Source organism: Archocentrus centrarchus, chromosome 7 (genome assembly GCF_007364275.1).
Source record: "Archocentrus centrarchus isolate MPI-CPG fArcCen1 chromosome 7, fArcCen1, whole genome shotgun sequence".
NCBI lineage: Eukaryota > Metazoa > Chordata > Actinopteri > Cichliformes > Cichlidae > Archocentrus > Archocentrus centrarchus.
Window position 1 is genome coordinate 1,188,110 of NC_044352.1, and position 22,197 is coordinate 1,210,306.

General features: G+C 45.0%; 1 protein-coding gene across 1 annotated transcript; it reads left to right on the forward strand.

The window, feature by feature from the left end:
* The first annotated feature begins 2,297 nt into the window (after positions 1-2,297).
* Positions 2,298-21,395, forward strand: trim101 (tripartite motif containing 101). Its single transcript, XM_030734078.1, has 12 exons — positions 2,298-2,689; positions 3,677-3,886; positions 7,989-8,158; positions 8,249-8,423; positions 10,573-10,668; positions 12,926-13,003; positions 15,059-15,214; positions 15,346-15,368; positions 15,478-15,602; positions 17,521-17,858; positions 19,659-19,864; positions 21,141-21,395. Exons 1-11 carry the CDS (start codon positions 2,678-2,680, stop codon positions 19,818-19,820), a joined length of 1,545 nt encoding a protein of 514 aa, XP_030589938.1. The 5' UTR covers positions 2,298-2,677; the 3' UTR covers positions 19,821-19,864; positions 21,141-21,395.
* The last annotated feature ends 802 nt before the right edge of the window (positions 21,396-22,197 follow it).

Sequence of the window (22,197 nt, forward strand, 5' to 3'; positions counted from 1 at the left end):
CCCCTCCCTGAGCCTGGTTCTGCTGGAGGTTTCTTCCTGTTAAAGGAAGTTTTTCCTTCCCACTGTCACCAAGTGCTGCTCATAGGGGGTCGTTCTGACTGTTGGGATTTCTCTGTGATGGTCTGGTTAAAATAAAAGACTTTGTTTACGTACACCATGTTCACAAAGAGCTACACAGGAAAACAAAAATCTGCACAATTCTACATTTACGCAAATAACCTTATAAATTTTAACAGTAAAAACTGTCCATCATTTAATTTCATTCAGTAAATTTTCTTTAAACACAATAAGACCAGATTCCTGTCCACTGGAATATCGCATCATTGTTATTAGTAGCATCATCATTAGCAAGGCCATCAAAACATTTAATAATTTAATACAAGACAAATAGTCAAACCACAGACAAACAGGTGGCCAATGCTACTACTTACACAAACACAAAGTACATTCACAAAAATTGAGCTTCAGGTGCTGCCAGCCTCCTGGGGCTAGGCTGAGCTAGCATTAGCACCAGTGCCAGCCAGACAAGGCCCAGGCTGGGCTAACGACACCGCTGCTTTAACAAACACCCTCTGGATGTGCAAACCATTACAGATTTGTTTATAACATACCAAACTCGTACCATGTTTCAGGGGTGGGACGCTCCATGCTGCCATTTCAACGCTGTGGTTCAAAACACCTGGGTCATGTGACCACATCTAAAGGAGGTTTTTCACCTGTTTTAACAGGTGACTTACCTGCTGCTACAAGGTTTGATTAAGTGTAGAACAAACCTGATGACACCACAAACTCCCAGAAGGCTTCAGAGACAACATCATCATCATCATCGTTGTCGTCAGCAGCAGGCAGTGTGCGGGAACAGTTCGTCAGCCATGTTAGTAAAACCCAGAGTACCCACAGGGCACCTGCTGATGTCACTGCAGAACCAGAACATACCTCACTGATCTGTTTGTTCCAAGGACATCTGATCCACTGGTTTAATGACAGGAACGATGTGTTTAATATCCACACCTTTATATCCTGGTAAAAAAATACCGTGAGCGTGCCGTGTGAACTGAACTGATTGTAACCTGAGGCCAGGGAGGAAATTTTAAAAATAAAAATCTTTACATGTGACAATTATGGATTTGTTTACTTTTTTCTCTTATTTGATTTTCCATGGGTGTAACGAGCTGCATTCATTCACAGTTCACTTCCTCAAAGATTATTGGGCTACACTCAAATCCATAAACCCTATAAACAGCCTTTGTCAATATATTTTTATTTTATAAATTGGTTTGTTGTGCAAAGGGTGGCACAGTGGTTAGCACTGTTGCCATGGTGGGGGTGCCATGGCGGCTGTGTGGGGTCATCTCCTGGCAGGGTAGGGTGGGGGCAGTGTGACTGGAGGATGAGTGGGGCCTGATGGAGCCTGCCGGGTTGGCCTTGTGGCTCTCCCTTTCCCAGGACCGGGTTGTGCTGTCTGGCCTCTGTTGGGTCTTGTGAGGGCCCCGGGCTCTGGTGGAGATCTTCCTGTATGTTTCTGGCTCAGCATGCAGGTGCCCACTGCTTGTTGGTCTTTGCTGTAGGTTGCTCCCACTTGGGGTTTCTGGGCTTCTGTGGGTTCTCAGCACCACTCTGTGTTATGATGTTTGGACTCTGGTAACTTTGATGTGAGTGGGCGTGTCCTCTATATCACCACACTGCCTGGTTTTGTTTCTGCTAGTTTCTTTATCTTTGTTTGTACCAGGTGACCGGTATCTCAACCCTAACCTCTAACCCTGGTGGCACATATGGTGTCTCAGCTTCCTACCTGTTGCGTCTACGGGATCAGGGCACCTGTTTTATTTTCCTGAGGCCCTTACAAGAAAAAAGCCCCACCTCCAAATAAACAGGAAGTGGTTAAACCTTAAATAAAGACTATATCACCGATAAGCACTGTAATTCTAGAGCCATGTTGAAGCACACAGACAGATCTTGTAAGGTAGCAGATAACTCAGTATGCTTCCACAGGTGTGAAACTTTACCCTGAAAGGTAAAAGCAGCAGCTGGATTATCAGGCTGAGCTTCACTGATGTGCTCTCAGCAGCAGAATGTAACTGAAGGAAAGGCCTCTGAAGAGGACAGCATGGCGTGGGCTTAATCTGGCCACATACCAGCCTCCTCTTATGGTGTGTGTGTGTGTGTGAGCATGTGTGTATCATTTGTGAGGCTGAAACCTGATGCCCCCCAGGTCAGCCCCCTCCACCCTGCGCCCTCACACACACATTTCTGCAGATGGTGAGGAAGAACAAGCTCAGAGAAGAGGACACCGTTTTGGATGAAGGAGGGTGTGTGACGAAGACTTCTGGACTCTTTATCGTCCTCTTTGGGAGACATTTAGAGCTCAAACCGGCTCTTATGGGAACGAAACCCCTCAAACTGACTGACCTCTGGGCGTCTCCTCGGACTCTTGGATGAGCTCCAGTCGAGTACTTGCAGCACTGACAGGACGACAGCAGCTCTGCAGTAAAACCCTGCAGATGTAAAACTGAACTGCAGCTCAGGGACGTCTAAAAGAGATCAACAGTTCACTTCCTGCAGGATTCTTGATTGCTGTTCTCTCTGAGTAGGAAACTGCATCAGTCCCTGAAACCCGTATTTAGAAACCAACAGTGGATCACCAGCCTGACATCCTGAGCTGTCCCACCTGCAGCAGATGGACAGGAAGGTGAGTTTTTACCGTGTTTCTCTGAGTCAGGTATTTGTGTTGTAATTGCGTGCCTCTTTACGTGGGACCGAACTGAATGTTTCTCTCTCATCCCTCAAACTGAGACAGTGTCCTGCATTTTGATTGGCTGACAGCGATGTACAGATCTGTGTATGCCGTCCCTCCTGAAACCCACAGAGCTGAAATAAGACTTTAACAGTTTCAACTTTTACTGATAGATGAGGACAGACACTATATGTGACCATCACATGATCACGTATGTAACCTGCACGGCTCACGCTGTAACAAACAGGCCCACATTAGCTCTTGTAATGTCTGAAACTTGTGAAATCAGCACCTGATAAACACCAGCTTAATTAACACAGCGAGCTGCAAATGAACGCATCAGCTGACGCTTGTTGAGCAGTTTTGGTCATTTGTGTTTGATGCTGAGCGTCTCTGAGCTCCTTCCTTCTCTGCACGCTGATTTACTGAGAGCAGCAAAATCACTTCCTGCTTGCTGAAGTGTTGAGTTCATCAGAGCTTTCACCTTTGATTTGTGTTTCTGACTGTGGGGAACTCGTATCTCATATTTGCAAACTGCTTCAGATTTAATTCTGGCAGGTTAAATTAACACTGCAGGTAATAGCAAAGAAACATTAATGAGGACAAAGTGTGATGACTGAAGGACGGCGAGGAGAGCCAGGAGTCCATCCAGGAGATGTGGCCTGTAGCACCCTCTGTTATAACTCTGTGACAAAGAAACTTGCTCAAGTTTAGCACTCAGATCATTCAAAAAGGGCCAGTCTGGCTGACTTGATGTGAAAAACTATATTTTCTTGTGTCCTAAACTTTCCTCAGTCAGGTGTGGTGAACTGCAGGTATTTCCCAAACTGCCAGAGGTGCAGCAGGCCCATCGACCCCAGAGGGTCTTTGCTCGTATGAAGTTCTTGTTTTGAGTGTTTTCAGCGTGGCCGCGTAATCAGATGTCTTTGCTGGTTCTGACAGGAGGAGGTGAAGGTCGGGGGGGCAGCCGTGTCGCTGTCAGCTGACCTGCGCAGCCTGCAGGGCAGCAGAGGCGCCGAGCGCGAGGCGGCGCTGGCCTCGCTGGAGAAACAGCTGATCTGTCCAATCTGCCTGGAGATCTTCAACAAACCCGTGGTCATCCTGCCGTGCGAGCACAACCTGTGCAGGAAGTGTGCCAACGAGCTGTACCAGGTCTCTCTCTCACACACACACACACACACACACACACCTGCCCCTCTGTGAGCTGTGTGTCCTTGGGCATTAAACGTGGATGGTGTGTGTGTTTGTGTATACAGGTCACCGAAACATTTGTGTGTGTGTGTGTGTGTGTGTGTGTGTGTACAGTGGATTATCTGAGGCTAAACTGGGACATGTGGATGCTTAACTGGTTTGCTCATGGAGGCACCACAAAACTCATCTGTCATGAACACATTCACTGCTATTGTTGTGTGTGTGTGTGTGTGTGTGTGTTTGCCTTCTTTTGACTATTTTTAAGGACCAGCTGTTGATTGTTTACATAAACAGTAAATAAAAGATGGCCATAGAGCGTGTGATGTCACAGACCTGCTTCCTGCTCCGTTGTGAGTCTAATGGCACCAAAATCTCCAAAATGAACTTCCTGTTTCATTCAGACCTTAAACCAGAGACTGAGACCATAAACTCATCAGGAAAGAGTTCACCGAGCTCACAGATCAGGTGAGTCAGGTGAGCTCATTTTCTCAGACTGTTCAGGACAGAGGAGTCGCACCCTGCTGGGCCTTGGAGAGAATGAGACCTGAAAGCAACAGCCATCTTTTATACATCTTCTGTCCTCTGGACTGAATATAAGAAGCTACAATCCAAAGCTCAGCTCCCCCAACGGCTGCCAGACAAATCAGATTGTTTAGCTCCACCCACAGCATCCGGGAGCAGGTCACATCAGTTTGAGAACATCCAGACTGCATTTTTACTTCATTTTAACGCATTTATGAAATCTCCGGACAGATTATATCTCCTTTATCCTGGGAGAACCTGGGGCTTTCCGGGAGGAACTGGAAAATGATGCTGGGGCAGGGAGGTTTGGAGGATGTGTTTAGCCTGCTGAGGATGAAGTCATTAGATTTCCTTTAGGATTGACATGAATTCACGCTGTAAAACTGAGTCACAGACATTTATCTTCTATTCTTGTTAAAGCTGTTCCTCTCCATCAGTGCGCAGCCCCTCAGTGATCCCTCAGTCGGGTCCAGCAGCAGCTGAGGATGATTAAAGCCACTATTTCAGGCAGCACTGGCCCTCCAACCTTCCTCCACACTCTGCTGCTCTCATTCCTCTCTGGATCCTGTGTTAAAGCATCAGCGTGGAGCTACACACAGCAGCTCGACATCACTCATACAGTACAGACGTACATCCTGTGCTGTTCAACAAAATAAGGTCTGTGTGTGTGTGTGTGTGTGTGTGTGTGTGTGTGTGTGTGTGTGTGTGTGTGTGTGTGTGTGTGTGTGTGTGTGTGTGTGTGTGTGTGTGTGTGTGTGTGTGTTCAGCCCTCTGAGCTTCTTGCTCTCTCAGTGGATGGTGAGTGGGAGTTTTCCTGCCTTATTGTTGCCCAGTAACCAGTCCTGAAGCAGCTCTGACTTCATCCGGGGAGAAGTTTGGAATATTTTCCACAGTCTGCAGCAGTACCCCAGACTCAGGAATGATACTGCTGCTAATGATGAAAGTCCCAGCATGCAGCTGTGTATGACAGCAAACACAGAGCGTTCTGTGCTGGCAGACGTGGACGAGTTATGATCTTCTCAGCAGAGACGAGACAAAGTTCTCCTGAACCATCTTCTTAAAAACCTCCTACAGAGCCGTCCTTCTCTTCCACTGGGATTGACACCACAGACTTGATTTGATGGTCGGGGTTAAAGCCTCCAAACTTCTGTTTCATCGCTGGGCTGCAGAAGAGCTCATTCACTGTTGTATTGTTCACTGGACCCTAAAAATGACATCCATTTATACAGAAACTACAGATACAGACCAATAACAGACCATTTTTTTTTTCTCTTCCTGCTCTTGTCGGAGACGGTCGCACTATCTCTCTCTCCCTGCCCTCCCCATCTCTCCGCTTGCTGCTTGCTGTGAGAGCGTCTTTTACACACTGTCCGAATAAGAACAAGATTGAACCATGGATCTGGCAAACTGGGCATTCTCCATCATTGATCGAATTTTTTCCACTATGAGATCCGGGACAGGGGAGCCTGCGTGTCCGAGTGGAACAGACCCGGTTGGATACGTCATCGACTCTTGGAGCTCGTGGAGACCTGTGTGCTTCTCGGCCCTTGGAGTGGAAGACGTGGAAGACGCCTATATATTCGGCTTTTAGCGGTATCTTCTCTGTTTGGGCTTGGTGGATACCTGCTTTACTGGCAAATTAAGAAAATCTGGACGGCGGTTCGACATCTGCAGAGGCTGCCGACCCAGGTGGAAGGGCTGAGCAGAGCCGTACAAACTCAGACTCAAAGCCTGGTGGACCTGAGCCGCAAGATTAGCGAGCTCGCAGGCGAGAGGGGTTAGATCAGGAGATATAGTTCGGTTCTGCACAGTGAGGACGGCAATCAACGAATTTGGAATATTGGATTTTCGAATGGTTTCCCAGTAAGACTGAAGGCTGTTGGAAAAACAAGCAGCCTGTTCCAAAACAACATTTGTTATCAGGAATTCGGCTCCCCTGCCGGCCTTGGGTTGGCAACCATATCTCTCTCCAGGGCTCTGTGTGCGGCTGCTCTCTCCCCCACTCCGCGTTGTGATTTGTGAAGCTGGGTCTGGTGTATCACGGCCGCTGATGAAATTCCACCACTATCAGCGAACTGTTTTGGCTGGATCCTGGCATCTGGCTCCACAATGCCCCCACCTCTCGTCTCTGTCTGCATCCCCTCCTGACCTGACCTCACCTACCGCCGCTGTCCTTGCTTTACATGTGCAAATGCTTTGCTAAGGTGGTTTTTTTTGGACCCTGGTGCAGTGCTCTTTGAGCACTGTACCAGATGACTTTTTTTTTTTAACCTAACTTCCCCATGATGTGTTGTTTTCTCCTCCTGCCAAAGGTAGCGCCGCAAGTAAACGGCTGCATGACCCGAGGACACATATCCCCCTATGTGTGTTGTGTTTGTGTATTTGGATGGTGTTCTGTAACTGCAATTTCCAATGTGTGAACTTGTTCACCCACATGGCAATAAAACTTCATTCATTCATTCATTCATTCATTCATTCATTCATTCATTCATTCAAACCTGTAAACTGTTCAAATCGGATTAAAATCTGATACGATGTGAAAAATTATTTGAAATGACCAAATGTGTGGAAACCAGTTATTCAGTTTTTGCAGACGCTCTCCCTGAGATTCAGACTTTGAGCCGCTAAAGAAAAGATTAAAGATCCAGACTCTGAGGCCATCGTGTCGTCATTCACCCCTGACCCCCACAAACAGCTGCTGAAGATAGGCCATCATCTCAGAGCTTCTCAGCTGTTTCTGTCCTGTCCTGCAGAGGGCCCATCAGAGGCTGAATGCATGGAGGAAAGTGAGAGGATCAGCTCGTGCTGTGACTCAGACTAAAACACTATGACTGGTTCATGTGAACATCTGGATCTCCTGCAGCTTCAGTGTTAGAGCAAAAATCCAGCAGACATGTGTCTCTCTTGGTTTTGCTGTGATAGTTTGAATTTTATTAGTAATATATTTAATAAATATAAATGGGAAAAAGTCCCAATCCATCCTTTCAGGGAGGAAGACTCACAGTGTTTGCTCTGAGCCCAAACGCAGACGTGAAGCTACATATAAAACCAGAGGTGAGCTTTTAAATTTGAAGAAGCTTTTGGAAAGGTCAGATTTTAAAAAGCTGACAAACTTAATCCCAGTAAGATTTATAATAAAGGCACATAAAGGTGGCACCCAAGACAAAGGCAGAGGACACAGGAGGAGAAACCACAGAGGGCTGACTGGGAAATGAGACACAGGTGGGAAAGAAGGAGGGAAAAGGACAAAGGCAGGAAGTAAAAACCACACTGAGACACACCTCCAAAGTTAAAGAGGAAGTAACCAAAAACTGAGACTGCAGGGGAGGGGCACACATACGAGGATCCGATTATGTTCCTTTAGTTTGATTTTGTGTCTTTTCAGGCTGTTTTGTGGCTCTTGTGTCTTTCCAGCAAAGAAAGACACAAGAGCTTTCTTGTGTGTTCTCAGGCTCGGGGTCTGTTTGCAGCCCGCTCTGTGTGTCAGGACTTCGATCAGTGTTAAACTTACATTTTAAATGGTTTCTTACTTCCTGTCCAGCCGTCTCTGTTCCATGCTCGAACCACCATGTTGGTGAGCAGCGGCCGTTTCCGTTGTCCGTCCTGCAGACACGACGTGGTGCTGGACCGCCACGGCGTCTACGGCCTTCAGCGAAACCTGCTGGTGGAGAACATCATCGACATCTACAAAGAGGAAGTCAGCAACACCAGGTGGAGAAACAGGGAAGAAAATCATAACGTCTGATGACACATGATCAAAATATATATATATTTAACAACTTCCTGTGTGTTTGCCTCCAGCCCCCTCCCTCCTCCCCCACCACCTGCTCAGGTAACATGCTCTGACCATGAGGATGAAAAAGTGAACATCTACTGCCTCACCTGTCAGGTTCCCACCTGCTCGCTCTGCAAAGTGTTCGGAGCTCATCAGTCCTGCCAGGTGGCTCCTCTGAGCGATGTCTACCAGCAGCAGAAGGTATTTCAGACCTGCCGCCTTCGTATGAAACGTATTTAACTTTCTATTTATTTATATTTTTAAATTATTTTTGATTCATGAGTTTATTTCTTTAGAAATAATCCTGCCTGAGAGTATTGCTCTCAGCTTTGCATAGATAGTTAAGATGATTTAGATCTGCTCAGTTGGAGGCAACAATTTCAGTTCTCAGTAGATATCAGTAAGTTAAATGAAGTATAAACTGAAAATAATACAGAAATAAATACAGACATAAATAAATCAACAATTAATATATTTATTCAAAAGAAAATTAAATTAGGAAGTCAACAAATAGGGGACCTACTGCAAAGGTAAGCAAAATAAAACAGAAATAAGGAGGCTAACAGCAGCTAACAGAGGCTAACAGCGTGTAACGGAGGCTAACAGAAGCTAACAAGAGCTAACAGAAGGAAAAACAGCAGTGCTTACCAACAGTTCAGCAAATCCTCAACAACTCACATATGGCTGCCATGGGTCAGAGCTGAGCTTCACTGACTCATCAACTATCGAACTCCTTTCACAGCCTCCTCCAGAGTTAGTAAAGATGGAGCTTCTCACAGCTGAAGTAAACAGTGAACCGACAACTTTCATAATGGGGAGAGTCACTCTGTTATTTGAGTACACTTGTTATAGATAAACAGTGGTTGGAGTTTTTGAGGTGACTGTAAAATGTAAAATGCCGCAAAATATTTAATTGACCGTATCTGTTTTTTGTTTCCTGATTTATTACTAAGTGTTATTATTCAAATGTGTTAAAATATAGTGCGTACCAAAATGTATTTTTACACAAACGGTAGCAGAAACTCACTGGTCAGCTGAAGCCATTGTGGGCTACAGTCTAAATTTAATATTGTTGATATCGCCCAGCTGACTAAAATGTGTTTGTCCTACAGCTGCCACCATAGCTAGGATTATGGGAGGGGTCAGAAAACAGAACTCAGCTGACAGCAATCTACTGACATTTAATGTGAATGTTTTACACACTGTAACTTTAAAGTGAGAAAATTAACCATTTGAATAAAAATCTGAGCTCGTGTTGAGTTTGATGGCAGCAGCTCGTCTCTAAAGCTGTCACAGGTCTGTGTTTCCAGCTGTGCAGCATCCTCTGCTTTAACATCAGTCCATAAACATCTGGAACTGAGGAGAGCAGCTGCTGGACTTTGGGAGAGGAATGTTGTCCCGTACTGTCTGATGGAGGATTCCAGCTGCTCAGCAGTCCTGGGGCTGCTTTGTCCTGTTTTTGGTTCCTGAGGCTCCAAAAAGTCTGGACTGCAGGCCGGTTCAGCACCTGCTGCTGTTTTCCAAGGAAAACTTCCCATTGGGATCCTTCTGACCTCAAAACAGTTTCCACTTTGCCTCGGTCCATTTTAAAGAGCTTTGGCTCAGAGAGCGCTGTTCCTGGATCAGGTTCACAGATGGCTTCTTCTTGAACCTGCAGAGCAGTCTGAAGCTCACAGATTTACAGCCTCTGGAACCTTCTGATGTTACTGTAGATTACTGTAGATGATACGTTCACAGTCTTCAGTTTTACACTGAGGAACATTATTCTGAAATTTTGTACACAGTTTTTTTGCAGGTTGGTGAACCTCTGCCCATCTTTACTCTGAGGAACTCTGCCTCTCTAACAGGCTCTTTTTAGACCTGATCATGTCACTGACCTGCGGGTGGCTGTACGCCAAAGTATCGGAGAGCAACCCGAAGAACCAGTCCATTTACCATGACTTGCTGCCCATCAACCTGATTAGCTGCTAAAAGATATAGCTGTTCCTCCAGCTGTGAGTTTTTAGCACGTCTAACTTTTCCAGCCTTTGTTACCCCGTCCCAGCATTTAGAGACATATATAGTTGTGCTGTCAGGCTGTTTCATCACATTCTGGTAATGCATTTGTCAGTTTGCGGGGGGGTGTTCAAACTACTTTTAAACATAGTAATTTATAACGGGTACATTTATGCAGTCAAATGCTCTGTTTAGGGTCAATAGTTTGCCAGGTGAGTGCAGTTTTATTTTATCTTCAGTACGTAGATGAATCATGACTGCAAACATCACAGAGAAGTAATTTCAGCAATAAACTGTTTCCTGTTTCTGTGTAACCTTTAAATAATTCATCCAGTAACTTCCTTCTGTTTGTCAGGACCAGCTGAGTGACGGCGTCGCCTCTCTGATGGCGTTCAGTGATAAAATCCAGAGTCTGATCAATGAGCTGGAGGAGACCTGCAGAAACATAGAGGTGTGTGCTGTGCAATGGAAACAAAGAATCCTAAAATAGTTTTTAAAAAGTCTAAAATCACTATTGTTTTATCTTCAGGTGGTTTAAAGTGCTTTTTATCCTCCTGCCTGATATAAAGTGGGAGGATACTGTTGTCATACTGTCTGTGAGGTTTTATCTTTCTGGTCTACAGACTCCAAAACCACACGGAGCTGAGCCATGAAATCTGGCATATGTGTTCTTTACCCTTCAAAGATGTGCAGCATGATATTCATATTCCTGGATGTTTAGTACCTTTGTACACTTTGGCTGTATTTATTGGAAGTGGAGAGTAAACAACATGGAGGATTTCAGGTTGCTAATGCTATGATAATATATGCTAATGATATGCAGCCTCATTCTCATGCCTGATTGGCTTATCCTAATCATGTGATCATATTGTGCTGTGTGATTGGCTACACCTACTTGAGCATTATTGACTGAAATGGAGAAAGTGGGATTCCCCATATCTGTCAGCTGACCTCGGTCCCTGAACAGCTGGCAGGAGCTGATGGTGAAAACCTTCCAGGTAAAGATCCAGTCTGTTTATAGGAACATCAGTTCTAGGCTGCAGCCTGATTGATTAGCCTGTGATGCCGCATTCTGATTGGCTGAGCATTGTCTAACATGTTGGTCAGGAATGACTCATGGACATAAATAGTATAGACTAGGACTCATCATTGAGCAATATTAAAGCCATACCTACTGCTCAGCAACATTGCTCACACGTAAACAACATGGTTGCCTTACGATTATACTGATGTCATTCATAATGGATTGATATCAGCAGATTATGTAGTAATATTCCTGCACACATGAGTATAATATGATGGGATCCATATATATAAGTAATCTGTATTATATCTTTACTAACCCAGGGGTGACTGAAAGGATTTGGATTCAAGTTTAGGGAAGGCCTCCAAATTAGGGCAGAATATTTTAGTAGAAGGCGATCAGATGTCTGCTGAAGGGTTTCTGTTATGAAACATAATTCTGACCTCGACATTTATTTCATATTTTCATTCATTGTGGGAGGAGCTCCCCATCAATGATGGGTGTGGTTCCTTCCTGTACAGCTGATCTGACCTGCATGGTTTAATTGATTTAATGTGTGAAAATATCAGCAGCCTTTCTGATGAGGCATTGTTCATAAAGTCTTTATAACTTGTAATTAATGGCTTTCTTCATGGTGGCTTAGAAATGGTCTAAAGTCAGTTATGAGACAAAAATGAAAAACTTTTTGGTTTCCAGGTTGTTTGAAATAATTTCATGGCACCTTTGCTCATTTTTACTTCATTAATGCACTGTTTGACCTCTTAGGGCTGCAGCTGCAGAACATCTGGACCAAAACCAAATTAATAAGTCGCTCATTAAAATCTACAACTGAACACAAATCATTAAACAGGACAGTACCAGTTATGTGATAAGGATAAACCTGTAGAAAGGTAAAGACACTCCTGAGTAAATAATATATTTATAAACGGTATTGCTAAATTAAAGATTCTCATGATTTGTCAGGTTTGCATCAAGTCCCAGGAAGAAGAAAAGAAAAGATAAACGATCCAACAAACTGAAGATAAAAATGTCAGACCTGGACACCCAGAACTATTTCTTATCAAAGACTTCAGTTTGACCTATAAATCTATTTGAATTATAACAGATCTGCAAACAGATTAATCTCTGTTTATTTTGTAATCCATGTGTGACAGATTAAAAATTAAAATCTCGTTGCCTCGTTAGAAAGAACAGATGACCTTGTTAAGTGTTTCACACCTGCGCCTGATTCCTTTATCTGTGGCAGCCACTGTAAAATATTCTAATCTTATTATTTATGTTTTTAATCATTTTTATGAAAAAAAAAATCTGTTAACGTGACTCATCTCCATCAGTTTCATCATCACTTCAGCTTCTGCAGCATGAACTCTATTACCCATGATTCACTGCATCACAGCGCTGTGATTAGAAGATGACCAGAGCACGTTTCACACAGCTGTCCATCGGTCCGCTCGCAGCAATGGACCGAATCCTGTGAAATCTATGAAATCCTGGAGGAGCAGCAGAGTCACAACAAATTTATGTTAGAGAACATCCACCTGAGCTTAAAGATGACTCTGCTCATTAAATCTGAATCTTTGCATGCAGCAGTGTCCCTGCCTCTCTGTGTTTATGCTGGATTATTTTTACACTGTAATCCCGCATTTAGCCCATTTATTGAGTCGTGGGTTTTTGTGCTCCACAGGAGAACTGCAGGACTCAGAAACAGAATGTGTGCGAGAAGTTTAACCGCATGTTTTCCATCCTGGAGGAAAGACAAAAGGTCAGAGTTCGGTCCTCCTCTGATTTCTGCCGCTCTTCAGTGTTTTATAGCTCTTCATATGACTTCAGGAGTCCACAGCTTCTCTTTTCTGTATCCACGCTTCCAACATCGCTAAACCTCAAGGTCAAAGTCCTCACTGAGTATTGCAAAGATGTCTTGCCTATCAGAGGACAAAAACCATCAAAAATCATTTTACAGTTTTTTCCAAAAAGCCTCGAGAACATTTGGCTACTTCCCATCATCAGTCAGGACCTCAGAGGTTCAACCACCACACAGATGATGCAGAGCTTCAGATTCACTAGGAGGCTTTCTGTTTCTGTCCTTCTGCCTCACTGATATCTGTTTAAACACTATGAGCAGGAATCAGTCAAAAGCAGAAAGAAATGCTCAGTGTTTTCTCACCAAAAAGCTAAAGACATACATTAGAGGTCTGCTACTCTAGCACCAAAACCCTGTTTCTTCATCTGAAGGACTTTGGTAGAATAATGTCCTTCAGATGCTGAAATGCAGATGCTTTTCTGACTGCATCTGTCTTTTTAAATTCTGCACTTAATTCACAAGCTGTAATTTTCATAAGCAAACACATCGCCACTTGCCTGCAGCGCTGGTCCTCTTTCCTCGAGCATTTGCACTAAATTTTAGTTTAGTTTCAGTCCATAAAGCCTCACACGTCATCTGTCTGTAAGACATTTACAATGTTTGCCTAAAGAAATCCACGAAGGCTTCCATAAGGGTCATCTGAAACTGGGGCCCAGCCAGCTGGGTGCAGCCCAAAGAGGAAACAGGGGCCCGCCCTCTTGTAGGCCCACCACCTGCAGGTGGCGCTGTATGGGGTGAGTGCAGTGTGTCTTGGGCAGTGGCCAAGGGTGGAGGCCCTGGTGGACCGATCCACGGCTATCGAGACTGGCTTTTGGGACATCCAGTCTCCTGGAGAGGGGCTGGACTCTGCTCCAGTCTGGAGTTGCCCTCAGTAAGAGACGGCGAGCTGGGGTGGGTATTCTTGTACCCCCTCAGCTTGCTGCCTGTACGTTGGAGTTTTCACCTGTGGATAAGAGTTTCCCTCAATATTTAGGCCAGGGAGCAGGTCCTGACTGATTGCGCTTATGCGCCGAATGACAGTTTAGAGTACCCACCCTTCTTGGAGTCACTGGGTGTGGTACTTGAGGGTGCTCCATCCAGTGACTCCATTGTCCTACTGGGAGACTTCAACGCTCCCGTGGGCAATGACAGAGCCAAACTTCGACAGCATTCCGAGGGAGGCTGAGGACATTGAGTCCAAATGGACCATGTTCAGCACCTCCATTGTTGAGGCTGCTGCTCAGAGCTGTGACTGCAAGGTGGTTGGTGCCTGTCATGATTGTAATCCCTGAACCAGATGGTGGACACCGGAGGTGGAGGGAGCCATCAAGCTGAAGAAGGAGTCCTATTGGGCCTAGTTGGCCTGTGGGACTCAGGCAGCTGACGGGTACTGGCAGGCCAAGCGGAACGTGGCTCAGGAGGTGGCCTAAGCAAAAACTCGGGTGTGGGAGGAGTTCAGTGAAGCCATGGAAAAAGATTTTCAGACGGCCTTGAAGTGATTCTGGCAAACTGTCAGGCGACTCAGGAGGGGAAAGCAGTCCTCCTTAATCCCACTGACACGCCTTCTGTAGTGGAAGCAGAGTCTGGGGATGGGGGGAACGACTTGCCCATCACTGAGGGTGAGGTCACTGAGGTGGTTAAACAACTCCTTGGTGGCAGGGCCCCTGGGGTGGACGAGATTCGCCCTGAGTTCCTGAAGACTCTGGATGCTGTAGGACTGTCTTGGTTGACATGCCTCTGCAACATCGTGTGGAGATCTGGGGCGGTGCCACTGGATTGGCAGACCGGGGTGGTGGTCCCCATCATTAAGAAGGGAGACCGGAGGGTGTGCTCCAACTATCGGGGATCACACTCCTCAGCCTCCCCGGTAAGGTCTATGCCAGGGTGCTGGAAGGGAGTTTCTATCAAACTTTGTCTAATGTTTTCTAATGTTTTTAAAAAAAAAATAAATAAATAAAGTTTTAATTATGATTGAAGGTGATGACACAGCGAATCAGCTCTGAGCAGGAAGAGAAAACAGGCCACGCCCAGGTGCTGGTGCGTTGCTATGGTGACAGCATGGCAGCCAACAGCAAGCTGGTGGAGAGTGCCAAGAGCAGCATGGAGGAGCCCGACATGGCTGCCTTTGTTCAGGTGGGCAGCACCTGCTTCCTGCAGGTGTCCAGTGCAAAAACATTCTCAGCTGTTCAGATTTTGTCTGCAGCTCTAAGTCTGATCCTTCAGGTATTAAAATCTCCTCATTGATCTCCTCCTCCTTCCTTTAGAATTCAAGAGAGCTGATCACAAAGTGAGTATTGTGATAGTTTCATCATGCTTTCCTTCACTTCATTAGCATTAATGAATCCTTTCTTTTCCTATATCTCCTTCTGCCTTCCTCGTGTTCTCTCCATCCTCAGAGTGAAGGTGGCGAGCACCTCGGGTCCTTCTGAGATGCTGAAACCAGGCTACGAGAATCTGAGTCATTACAGGTTCAGCTTCATTGAGCAGGAGAACGCGCTGAGGAGCATCGACTTCATCAAAGGTTCGACTCATTCTGCTCATTTCCAGCTCCACGTTTTTATTCCTGGACTCCACAGCAGCTTTGCATGATTCACAGATCAAAATGATCCTTCTTTATCTGATACTGCAGCCCCTCAGTTCAGGTCAAGGCTATAATTCCTCCATTATTATGTTCTTCAATGCCAACACAGTGCAGAGCAGCTACCTAAACTCTATTATCTCATCAGTAGGTTTACATCCTCGCTGCGTACGACTCTGTTTATACCCCACTCTGCCTTTAATCATTAGTTATTATTAATCTCTGTCTCTCCCCCCTCACAGCAGATGACCCCCCCTCCCTGAGCCTGGTTCTGATGGAGGTTTCTTCCTGTTAAAGGGAGTTTTTCCTTCCCACTGTCACCAAGTGCTGCTCATAGGGGGTCGTTTTGACTGTTGGGTTTTCTCTGTATTATTGTAGGGTCTTTACCCACAATACAAAGCGCCTTGAGGCGACTGTTTGTTGTGATTTGGTGCTGTATAAATAAAACTGAACTGAATAATGCAAACTTTATTTAAACAGGTGAGTTATAGAAACATCCTCCCCCCCGTCCAGCTGTAATGAAGGGGAAAATTATCCACAGAGACCAAAGCAGTTTCTGTATCAGCTGTAAACGTGTTTATTTCTGCTGGGAAGTTTAACATGGGAGTCTATGGGGACTGAGTCACCGTGGCGCCTCTGCTGGACGGCATCACGTGCAAAATACCTGCAAAAAAGCAAAAAAAACCCACACATGGTAAAGTCATGTTGTGTCTGCAAAGGTTGACCCTTCAGAGTGAAACGTGAGGATGTAACACAACCGGAGGAACTGCATCTGTCAGTGTTTTTGGGTTTAAGTCTGATCCAAAAATAGTTGGTGGCTGCAGAAGTGAAAGCGTCAGTAGGTCAGGTCTCTGTCTCATGCACACTGTGCACTTCTTTAGTAATGAGTGAGTGGCTGCTGTGCTCCTTTCTCCTGCTTTGCTTCAGAAACTGCACTAAAAACATGGTTTAACAGATGTTTTCAGCTGGAGACAAAAACCATCACCCAACAAATCAGGCTGCAGATCTGAGCAGGGTTTAGTATTTTATCTGCCACTCTGATACTGTGCTGAAATACAGATACATACTGTTATTACGCAAGTCCTCAGGTTACTGCAGCTATCTTTGGAGTTCGTTAAGGAGCAGGCAGAGGGCTGGACACGTCTAAATGTAATTTGTAGGTAGACGTCAGTCTTTGTCCTGTCAGGGAGGTAAAAACAGTTTGGCCTCTGAGGCAGAAGTACATCACGGTCATTTAGAGGCGTCTTCTCTATGTAAGCACACGCACTGCTGCACAATATGAGGGACAAGTTAAAGACAAAGAATTTAACTCATTTAAACAATTTAAAAAAAGGACTAATAATGAAGTTAAAACATGATTATGACTCATTCGAAGGACTGCAGTTAAATTAAAACCTACATTTAAATAATATTTATAAAGATTTTTTTTTTGTTCATTTGGTTTGATTTTCATGTGTCAAATGGAAGTTTATTTTTCATTTTCCTTGTTTTTTTAAAAATATATTAAAATAACAGTAATAAATCCATTTGAGAAGAAATGCAAGAGAAAAATATACACAATAAAATACAAAAATGAATACTTAAAGACATGGAATTAATAAAATTGGAAATTAAATGGGAATTAATACAAATGTAAATAAATTCAGAAACAAATAACAGCAAATGAAAAATCTATTTCTATCACATCATTGTTAAAAATAATGAATGCCATCATTTATTTCTAATATTTGTTCTGCGTTTAAAGTCAAATCAGTTTTATATTCCCATGTATTTCTGTTCGTGGTCAGTTTGAGTTTGGCAGGTTTGGTCTTCCGTACATTCAGTGAAAACAGCTTCATCTTGTTTTGTTGTATCTCATCAGTTGTGGAGGATGTTCCTGAAGAACCACAGCTGGATCCAGAACCAGAGGAACCCAAAGAACCTTTAATCCAGAGCACAGAACCAAAACAAAAGCCTGAGACCTCCATGCAGAACCAGGAGGCTGCCGTGGAAGCAGAGCAGATCCCAGCACTGATAAACCCAGTGGAACCAGTACAGACTGCTGCAGTCGGACCTGCTGAGGAGCTTTCACAGCTGGAGACTCCTGAGCTGGACTCAGGTCATATCGAGGAGGAGGAGGAGGAGGAGGTGGAGGAGGAAGCAGCTCCTGATCCAGTTAAAGAGGCAAGAGAACGCCAGGAGGGAATGAGCACTCAACAGGTAGAGTACCTCACCTGCTTTAAAGACACTCACCTGCAGAGGCTCAAAATCCTTAACTCTAAAGTATCAATAATTTTTAAATATGTCTCCACCCTGATGGAGTTTCTGTATATAAAAGATGGAAATAGTCACATGACATCACCCGCTGGGTTCAGACATTTAGATGCTTTATGGCTGCCGCCAAGTTGGCTTTCTGGAGCCAGAGGTTCCATATTTGGAGATTAGCGGGTATCTGTGTGATGCTCCCATACAGTCTGTGGATGCACCTCCATGACCAAGCTAGCTAGCGTTAGCTGATAACTTTGTCCAAATATGGTCACTTCTGGAAGCACAAGCCAACATGGCAGCAGCTGAAACGCTGAGGCTTCAAAATGCCACAAACTGTACATGGCTGCATATCTGGACCTCACTGACCAATGAGTGACTGCACCTAAAAACACGCTGTGAATGATTAAACATGAAATCTGTGGCCTGTAACTGTCTTCCTTCATGTATCTGTGAGGGGGGAGAGGCTGCCGGTGAAGAGCAGGACATGGTTGCTGCCTTTTATCCCAGCTGGTGCACAGTTAGCTCGGCCCCGTCTGCCGCTGAGGAAACCCTGACGGAGGTTTACGACATAGAACCGAGGATGGGTTCACCTCAGACTCCCGAGGATTCACCTTTAGAGGACAAACGAGCTGTGGAGCCTCAAATCCAACTTCAGCCTCCATGGATCCAGGATTCCCAGCTGCCTGACCCTGAATCTCCTCATCTCTCTGAGCGCCTCCTGCCTCCTTCTCAGCTTCCAGACTTCCCAGAGAGCCATCCTCTGTCTTTCCTCGAGGCGTCTCCATCTGTGCTCAGATCCGTTTCCCCTGCTCAGATACATCAGCAGGCAGCAGGAGAACCTCAGGAGGAGAATGAGGAAGAGGAGGATGTCCAGGGCTGGGTGTGCCTGCCCGGGGCCTCTGAAGAACATCTTAAAGCTGATTGTGTTTCTGAGAGGAAAGGAAGCGCGTCACTGGTACCACCAGACCTGTGTGTGGGCAAGTTTGAGCTCAGTGATGCAGAGCAGGATGAAGATAATGTAGGGGTTTCAGTGCTGGCAGAGGGAGCTTTAGAAACTGAGACCATGAAGGAAGAGCTGGAAAGAGGAAGAGCAGGATGTGGCTCGGAGGAGGATGCTGAGGAGAGCAGAACTGAGAGGAGAGACGGCGAGTTTAAAGCGTCAAACGGACGAGAGGAGGACGAGAAGAAACCTGAAGGCTCCAGCATCACCGTGGAGACGGGCGTTGAAGGTGTCTCTCCTCAGGTCAGTGTCATCCTTCATCAGCATCATCATCATCATCGACCAGGCTCTGCATACTTCACCCACCTGCTGACGTGGCTCCACCTCCACACTTTCTTCTTCTTCTCTTTGGTTGTTGTTGCTTCTGCATCTGCTTCCGCGCTTTGACCCAGGGTTCGATTCCTTACTGAGATTTTTTTAAAAGTGTGAAACAGTCCCTTTACCTTTCTAACAACATCAGTTTAAAGGTGGAAACAGGTGAAACAGGTAATCCTATCAGTATTTGAATAATAATGTGAACCTGCAGCTCCATTTCTCCTCACTCTTCATGCACTGAACCACCGCTACACCTGAAAAACTGCATGCACAGGTGGAACCGGATCTCCACGCAGGTTGTTCCATAAAAATCTGCCAGATCTGAGGAAACATCTCACCTGAGCCCCTCACAGGCTCAGGTGAGATGATCCTGGTCAAACCAGATGAGTCTGTTTTTCTCGCCGCATCATCTCACCTTCATCCTCTCTCCACTCCAGATCTTCTCATCTCCACTTTTCTCGTTCCTCTTCCTCATTCCTGCACCATCCCTCCACCCCCCCATCCTCCTGCAGACCGTCACTCTGCTCTTCTACCTGCTGGCCCTCCTGGTCATCCTGCAGAGGGCGTGGGCTTACATCGGCTGCTTTGTTTCCACATAAAGGCCAGCTGGAGCCACGTGTGCCATCACTGCTGCACAGCTCAGGTACACTCACCTGCTGGCTCCGCCCAGAAGTGCTGCGGCATGCTTTTATTTTGAAAAGAAGTGAGAAACTCAGTGGATTTAACTAGAAACAGATTCAGGATACTTTATTAATCCCAGGGGGAAATAAAACAGCTTTTGATGGAGCACATTTCTATATCTATAACCCAAATTCAGTTACACAGAATTAAATTAAAGGCGAATTAAATGGTATTTTTAGAGGATCACTGACTGCACTTCATTATAATAATAATAATAATAATAATAATTTTATTTAAGCAAAATACTAACACCAGTATCACTGCAATTCCTGCTACAACTAATACTGTTTATTATTAGCATGTGTGGTGGTAAAAGAAGAATAAATCAATGATTTTATCATAACTTATTTGACAGATTCACAGCACAGACTAGGAGGTAAAAGAAGAAATGCGGGCAGCTATTGTATAATAAACACAAAAACTACAAAAAGAGGAATTGTGTAGTTTTCCCCTCACACCTCTGCTGACACCCTGTGGTCGAACTGTGTAATTACAGTTCAGGAATGCCGAGCTAACGATAAACAAACTCCGCCTCCTCCCCTGTAAACGTCATTTATTATAAGATTCGTCATCACTGCTTTAATCAGGCTTTTTACATGTAAAATTCATAAATGTGCATTTTAGTGCTTTATGTATATTCCCCTGAAAAAATAATTTATCACAGAAGACTAATACTCTGAAATATCTGTGACTCGTTCTGCTGACACATTTAACACTTCAATCAATAATCAACCAATAATATAATAAGTATAATAAAACTATAAAGAAAAACAATAATTTAACATCTCAGAATGGTGTCATTATTTGGTGTCAGAGGTTTAGAGTTGGAGGGAATAAATGACTCTGAAACCTGAAAGACTGAACAAACCCAACAGGAAGTGGAGTCTGGAAATGGAAAGGTCAAAGGTCAGGGTTTGAAATGTCAGGATAACATTTCTGAGAGTCTGAGATCGGTGAGAGAGTCCGAAACACAAACGGGCTCTGTGGGATTCGTTCAGCATCATCACAGGAAACAGTCACTCTGTAAGGATGATTTATGTGCGCAGGTATGAGACTCCAGCAGGTGAGTTTCCATGTGTGGAGCTGTACTGATCCTGAAACAGTCATGTCAATTATTTTAATGTGACAGAAGCTTTTAAACCAGCTTTTAATGTGAAATCTCAACCTGAAGGAGATGCTGAGCTGGCGACCCTGATTCCCAGGTCTGTTTCAGTTGTTTTCACCTGTCCTCCCCTCAGATGGAGAGCAAGACCAGGACTCCCCCCTCTCCTCCTCCCTCAGCCAGGCTCCTTGGTGGCCCAGTTTCTGCTTCACCTGGCTGAACCCCCACCCACAAGAAGAGTTAAAGGAGAGGGGAGGAGCAAAGATGTGAGGTGTGTGAAAGACTCACCTGAAGAACAGATGAGGGAGGAGCTCGCCTAGTGAGAGGACCTGATCTGACCCGGATATTTGCCGGTTTTTAGAGGAGATGCTGTTAGGCTCTTACTTTGAAAATTCACTGAGAAATAAAAGTTTAGTTTTTTGTTTTGTTTGAAAGAATGACAGGTAGAATGACAGGTAGAATGACAGGTAGAATGACAGGTAGTGGCTCGCTGCAGGTGAACGTGAGAGGAGGTGAAGGCAGTGGAAATAACAGGTGTGGGTTTGGAGCAGGTCGGGGAGCCGTGATGTTTGGTTTATTACATTATTTTAAGAATAATACAGCTCTGATGTCATCAGGTGTGCATGAGTGACACTTTCAGACACATTCAGACGCTTCAATGAAGCCAAACCTGATTTTTGATTTTTCTGTGCTTTTAGTCCCTGAAACTCACTGCTGAACACCTCCACCCTCTGATACCAGCAGAGAGTGTGTGAGTGTGAGTGTGTGTGTGTGTGTGTGTAGGCTTGTATGAGCAGAGGAACATTTTGAGCTTTACATGTGTAACTTCCTGCACTTGGTGGATTTTGTTTTGAACCGATGACCTGATGGTGACACTTTGGTGACTCAGATATTCTGTGATTTTTAAATAATCGTTCAGCTTTTCTGGACTCTGCCTCCCTCTGATGTGCCGTTTGAGCTCCACGGAGCTCGGACAGTTCAGTGAGCATTAAAAACACAAATCCACGGTCATGTTTGTGTGTGTGATGTCGGTGTTGGAGTGATGAGCTGCTCGCAGGTTTTACTGAGCCCTTCAGAGATGACATCAGAGTTGTGGACCTGCAGCAGGTCTGTGTGAAGGTTTCCTGCCACACATTCATGAAATGTAAAGGATTAAAAACACTGCAGGACACAGATACAAAGTCTCAGACCCA